This window comes from Polyodon spathula, unplaced genomic scaffold (assembly GCF_017654505.1).
Source record: "Polyodon spathula isolate WHYD16114869_AA unplaced genomic scaffold, ASM1765450v1 scaffolds_279, whole genome shotgun sequence".
NCBI classification, from domain to species: Eukaryota; Metazoa; Chordata; class Actinopteri; order Acipenseriformes; family Polyodontidae; genus Polyodon; species Polyodon spathula.
The window spans coordinates 10811-17628 of NW_024471772.1; the positions used below are offsets into that span (position 1 = coordinate 10811).

The following is a 6818-nucleotide window of genomic DNA, read 5'->3' on the forward strand; positions in this document are numbered from 1 at the left end:
CTATTGGACCACCACTGCCTGTTAGTCAATGTACTTATTCCAACTGAAGGGCACAAATCTTCTTATTGGCATTTTAACATTCAATTATTAAAAGACTTCAAATTTGGAAATGTTTTTAAATAGTTTTGGAAAGTCTGGCAAAAACAAAAGAACATGTATCAAGATTTAAGGCAGTGGTGGGACATTGGGAAAAAACAAATTTGAATTTTTTGTCAGCAGTACACTCTGGAGGCAACCAGGTCACTGGACAAAGCAGTCAGGGAGTTAGAAAAAGACATTCTAAATTTAGAAAATAACGAAGATCACTCTAATAAGCAAACCTTACAAAAAATAAAAGAAAAAAGAAAAGTGTTGGGCAGCTTGCTGGAGGAGAATGTGAAGGGGGCTTTGGTGTGTTCTCGCTTCGTGGAGCTGAGGGATATGGACACTCCCACTTCCTTCTTCTTTGGCCTGGAGAAGAGAGTGTGCAGCCAGCAGCTGAGGTGTGTGCGGACACCCTGCGGTAGAGAACTACACAGCAGAGAGGAGATCAGTGAGGCAGCGGTGCAGTTCTACAAGCAGCTATTCACAAAAGAACAGTGTGATCCTGATGACACAGAGACCCTGCTCCAGGATCTACCCAGCCTGAGTGAGGAGGAGCAGAGTGGTCTGGATACAGAGCTCTCCTTCAAGGAACTGACCACTGCAATGACACAACTCTCCAGTGGGAAGGCGCCTGGGATAGATGGCCTCCCCCGCTGAGTTTTTCAAATATTTGTGGCAGGTGATCGGGGAGGACTTCTTCCAGGTGCTAAAGGAGAGTCTGGAGAAAAAAGAACTGCCTCTCAGCTGCCGCAGGGCAGTGATCACACTGCTGCCCAAGAAGGGAGACCTGTTTCGCTGTTATGTGCCGATTAAAAAATAATTTCCAAGTGTCTCGCAAATAGACTTAAAAAATGTATAAGTACAGTAATACACAAAGATCAAAGTTATTGTATCCCTGGAAGATCTATTTTTGATAACCTGTTTTTATTTAGGGATTTTTTAACTCTGAGCGAAATGTGTCATTTTAATGTGGGATTGATCTCCCTTGATCAAGAGAAGGCTTTTGATAGGGTCGACCACACCTACCATGTGAAAGTCCTGGAAGCCTTTGGGTTTGGCCCTGTTTTTATCTCTTACATAGAGCTTTTATACTCTAATGTTTTTTAGCGTTTTAAAGATTAATAATGGGTTGAGCAAACCTTTCTCGGTGAGCAGGGGCATTAGACAGGGCTGCTCTCTGTCTGGCATGCTGTACTCGTTGTCTATAGAGCCACTGTTGCATCTTCAGAGGGGCAGGTTGTCTGGCTGGGCGGTGCCTGCCTCACCCATCCCTGTCTCTGTGAAAGTATCAGCCCACGCTGATGATGTGAACGTGTTTGTGTGCAGTGATGGGGGCGTCCAGGCCGTGAAGGAGAGCTTGGCAGTGTTTCAGAGAGCATCGTCAGCACGGATAAACTGGGCAATATGCAACACCTTCCTGTCAGGTGTTTGGCAGGAGGGGGGGGCCCCCCACGCTGCCTCAGGCCCTGCAGTGGGACAGGACTGGGATTAAGGTGCTGGGGGTGTTCTTTGGGACAGAGCTGTTCATGCAGAGGAACTGGGAGGGCCTGGTGGATAAGGTGAGGGAGCGGCTGCACAGCTGGCAGGGGCTGCTGGCTCAGCTATCATTCAAGGGGAGGGTCCTGGTCATCAATAATTTAGTGGCCTCCATGTTATGGCACAAGATGGCATGTCTGGACCCTCCACGGGGAATGGTAGAGGAGATTCAGAAAATACTTCTGGATTTCTTCTGGAGCGGGAGACACTGGCTGAGGCCAGCAGTTCTGTACCTCCCCTCTGATGAAGGTTGGGCAAGGCCTGGTCAGCATTACCAGCAGGATGGCAGCCTTCAGACTTCAGAATTTCCTTTTATTTGGTTAAAATCTGTTTTTAATGGAGAACGTGATTTTTTTTTAGGATTTTATGCCGTAGCCTGGGGAGGTTTCCCCGGAGCCAGCAAGTATCTTAATTGTGTTGTGCTTTACCTTATTTTTATTGAATGGATTTTAATTGCAATGATTTAATAAAGGATCTTAAAAGTCAAAATCTCTCTCATCTCTCTCTCTCTCTCTCTCTCTCTCTCTCTCTCTCTCTCTCTCTCTCTCTCTCTCTCTGTCTTACACTGTTTGTCCAGAGAGAGAATCTTTTTCTTCTTACACATTTCCCTCCTGAAAGTGGGGGTACCCCCTCGCTCACCCTGAATGTGCGGGTACTTCATCATGAGCAGCAGCCCCCAGCGTAGGGTGGTAGAGGTGGTCTCAGTCCCTGCAGCGAACAGGTTCCCAGATGTGATGGCCATGTTATCCTCGTGGAAATACTTGTTGGAGTTTCTGGCCTCCTGTAAAACAATGAAGGACATCAGTGACAACTCCTTTCCAAGGTGATCCATCAACAGCTTCAAACACTCAGTGATAAACTGTGCAGGTAAATCTACAACAACGACATTGTAACAAAGCACCTTCACAAAACTACTGTTAGAAACACAGGCCAAAACAGCTGGGGAATGAAAAGATAAATCCTACACACCTAAAAAAAGCATTTTCTACACAGGCCTAATGAGCTGTAGAGACTAATTTATAGAAAACTGAGTAAATCAAAAAGAAAGAAAAAAACTACCTACACTAATACAATGAATACACACAGGTCTAAACAGAGCTATTGCCCTCTTCTAACCCTAACCCTAACCCTACACTAATACAATGAATACACACAGGTCTAAACAGTGCTACTGCCCTCCTCTAACCCTAACCCTAACCCTACACTAATACAATGAATACACACAGGTCTAAACAGTGCTACTGCCCTCCTCTAACCCTAACCCTAACCCTACACTAATACAATGAATACACACAGGTCTAAACAGAGCTACTGCCCTCCTCTAACCCTAACCCTAACCCTACACTAATACAATGAATACACACAGGTCTAAACAGAGCTACTGCCCTCCTCTAACCCTAACCCTAACCCTACACTAATACAATGAATACACACAGGTCTAAACAGAGCTACTGCCCTCCTCTAACCCTAACCCTAACCCTACACTAATACAATGAATACACACAGGTCTAAACAGTGCTACTGCCCTCCTCTAACCCTAACCCTAACCCTACCCTTATACTAATACAATGAATACACACAGGTCTAAACAGTGCTACTGCCCTCCTCTAACCCTAACCCTAACCCTAACTAATACAATAAATGGGTCTACGAATTGAGGACTGCCCTCGTCTTATGTTACTAATACAATGAATGTCCACATTTGCTCACATGTGCAGGTGCTTACTGCGGTGGTATTCTACCCCTAACCTAATCCAGATTTGTCACGATGACGGGCAACTCCTCTAACCCTAACCCTAACCCTACACTAATACAATGAATACACACAGGTCTAAAAAGAGCTACTGCCCTCCTCTAACCCTAACCCTAACCCTACACTAATACAATGAATACACACAGGTCTAAACAGTGCTATTGCCCTCCTCAGTGCTTTGATAGCAGTGCTGAGTTATTGCTCTTCTGAAAAGCTTGGTGGGTTTGACAAAATCCCCACCTGCTGGTGGACAAATATACTGCAGTTTGTATTCATTAACTGTTACCAAGCAACAGACAAAAAGAAACAAACTATAGGAGGGGCATAAAAATGATGTGATGAAAAAAAGATCTTTTAATAGCACTCCCCATGAGGCCACAGTGTTGGTCCCTCACCAGTCCCTGATAGCCAGGCTCTGCTGTGCTGATATTACCTCTTCTCTCTGCCTGGAGATGAACGTGTCGATGAAGCTCCTCAGGTCATTGCTGTCCACAGTGTCTTTAAGATCCTTGTATATGTTTCTAAAGTACCCCTGGAACATTGTTCCGTTTTGATGAGCCTTCTTGTGATCGGACAGGAAGAAGCCCAGGAAAGGAAACATGTTATACAGCTGAAAGACAAGGAGGAAGAAGAGGGGGAGTTTAATGGTGGAAATGGCTGTAATGATCCTCGATTAAAGGATTACTGTATTACTCTACACAATGTCACATTGAAAAAAAAGATCTATATTTATCATTTGTGCGTGAATAAATTAATAGACTTGTTCATACACAAAGAATTTCTGCATGCATAATTAAATCTTTTCTAATTTGTTCACATGTGGAAATGTTTCCATTTAGTAGACAGAGATGGACATCAGATACAACCTGCACATTAATTGAATGGAACTGTTTTCTGTTCACAAAATTAAATGAATTCACTCTTGATGCTTTAATTGCTACACGACTACAATCTATAGCACTTGGTTTGGGGAACCCAGCAATTGAATGGAAATCCCTTTTTACTCCAGCCTGCATTTGTTCCCTCTATTGAAATTGAATTGAGTTAAATGACCGAGTCCCAAACCCCAGGCATCAATGTGCTAAAAGAGGCTCATGAAATGCCAGCTATGTCTCCGATCTGCCAAACAGCCAATAGTAGCCAGAATCTGAATACGTGCAGCAGTAGGATGTGCAATTGCAACGTCAGCAATACTTGCATCAATAACAAACCTACTGCAGATCTTTAGATGATTTAATAGGAGTTTGATCTTATATTCATCTGATCTGACTCCAGCTTTATAAATCAGACCTGAATGCAGCAGACACTAGCAGAGCTGATCAATTTGAGCAGGAGCTCTAATCACTACACTGTACCTGTGTCTTGGGGCTCACACCCAGCCTGACATTCTCGTTCACAATTCTTTGCAGATTCAGGAACTGTGAGTCGCTGTAGTCGAAGCGGTCTCCGAACACGATGGAGCAGATGATGTTGGAGACAGCAGAGTTGATGATGATTTGGGGGTCAAAGGGTTTTCCTTAGAGTGGGGGAACAAGAAAAGCCACCCGTAACGTCAAACACTTAAGAATCATAAGATAAAACTATATATTTTTATGGATCTACAAAAGCAGCAGCCAAAACATAAGCCTACTTTCTTCAGAGGAGGGCACTAGCTGAAAAGTTAGTCTGCTTGACTTTCTTACAGTTTTATTTTAAAATAAGAAAAGTCACAACAGAAAATAGCAGAGCAGAATGTGAACCTACTTTCTATGCAATGATTTTAAATAACAAATTACCAGCGTCTAGAGATGTGCTAACCAGAAGGAAGTGTCTCAGAAGCAGAGGATATGAAACACAGACCGGACACCAATTTGTTAATTTGGGGGGGGGGTTAGGGTTAGGGTTAGGGTTAGGGTTAGGGTTAGGGGGGGGGGGGGGCGTAACAAGCAGGGAGGTGGCAAATACCCCCCTCCCCATAAACATCTGCCCTACGTTTGCCCCCCCAGATTTTTGTTTCATTGTCGATCATTTCTGAGCATCCATCACTGACATTTTATAACCAATCAGGTTTTGAGTTTAGTTAACGATCCAACCTCCATTTAAAAAAGAAAAAGTTATTGTGCAGAGCTGCTGACACTCACGCATTGGGGCGTGAGACTTGTGCATTTGGGCCTATTCTCACGCATTAGTATAAAAAATCTCACGCAATTTTCAGCAATTATTATTAGCAGCCTCTCAGTTTGAACCCATCACAGCAGTCTCTCAGTTGAAAAAAAATACGTGGCGGAAGACTAGAGACGGTCTGAAAATGAAGCAATCACGTTTTTTAATTTGTGAGTCCTATATACTGACTCTAGGATATACATTTCTATTTTAAAAGAAACACTACTGTAAAAAGCAAATTGGCTTTGTGTTTTTGGGCCCCCTGTCTCCTGGGCCCAGGTTCATTGCACCTCTTAAACTCGTGATAACGTCTAGCAACACCACTGTCTGGGTCTGGTCTGTTTTGTCCCCATTGAGGGTCAATCCTTTGTTATCTCTGCTCTTGGTCTGGTTGTCACCTTTGTGGGATTGGAAGACCTCCACCATTCTCTGGGACTCCTCGATGATCTGATCCTCAATGGTCTTCTTCCCCATCCCAAAGTCCCGCAGCGTGGAGAGGGTGAATCGACGCATCACCTTCCAGGACTCCCCCTTACCGAAGAGAATACCTGCAGGAAAGATGAACACATCACCATTGTTACAATGATACACCATGAAACCAGCGTGAAACTCATTCCAGTATCAACCTGGATGCTGCCTGCAGCCTGGTCCAAGACTACAGTGTGCAGCCTGATCTTATTACACAGAGATCAATGATCACCTATCATACATATTAGACTACTGGTCCCTCTGCAACATTCTGCCTATAGTGGATGTAGAAATACAGCAGTAAGAACCACCACATAAAACAATGAGGTATTTCCTACATCCTCTAGGGGCAGAGTGGTGGAGGGGGGCTGGTCATTGGTCACACTCTGGTGCACCAGCTTTGGTGTTTTCTAACATTCAACACAATGATACAAAGTGACTCTAAAACAACAAGAACAAATCATTAGTTAAGAGAATTGATGGAGTGTCAGCTAGAACAGGACAAGCTGAAAACAACTCATGAAAAAGTCTTCAAATCTCATGCAGTGTTTTCCAAAAGAATTGATATTTAAGCATATCAAGGATTATTTTTCTATGAAACTCATATTACCGTTAAAATGTATTCAATAAATTTAGTTGTTCAAACTAGACCTAGGCTAGAAACAGACCTTATAGATCTGAGGGTCAAATAATGTCAAACGTCTAATGCATCATTTCAATTGAAATGACTCAAGAAACCTCTGCCTGGATGATTGGTGCTCTCCACAGAGGCTAAACTGAAAGCACCAATCAACACAAAGCTGTTTGTTTCTATTGTTTCAATTGGAATGGTAAA

The 6818-nt window shown here is 43.4% G+C and overlaps 1 protein-coding gene across 1 annotated transcript; it reads right to left on the minus strand.

Annotated features, from left to right (window-relative positions):
• Positions 1–1372: 1372 nt before the first annotated feature.
• Positions 1373–6063, minus strand: LOC121308102 (cytochrome P450 2K4-like; the record flags this gene model as incomplete). The annotated part of the gene is made up of 5 exons (XM_041240389.1): positions 1373–1440; positions 2260–2401; positions 3807–3983; positions 4729–4889; positions 5914–6063. Coding segments are annotated over 5 exons (698 nt in total), but the record flags the coding sequence as incomplete, so codon positions are not given.
• Between the last annotated feature and the right edge of the window lie 755 nt (positions 6064–6818).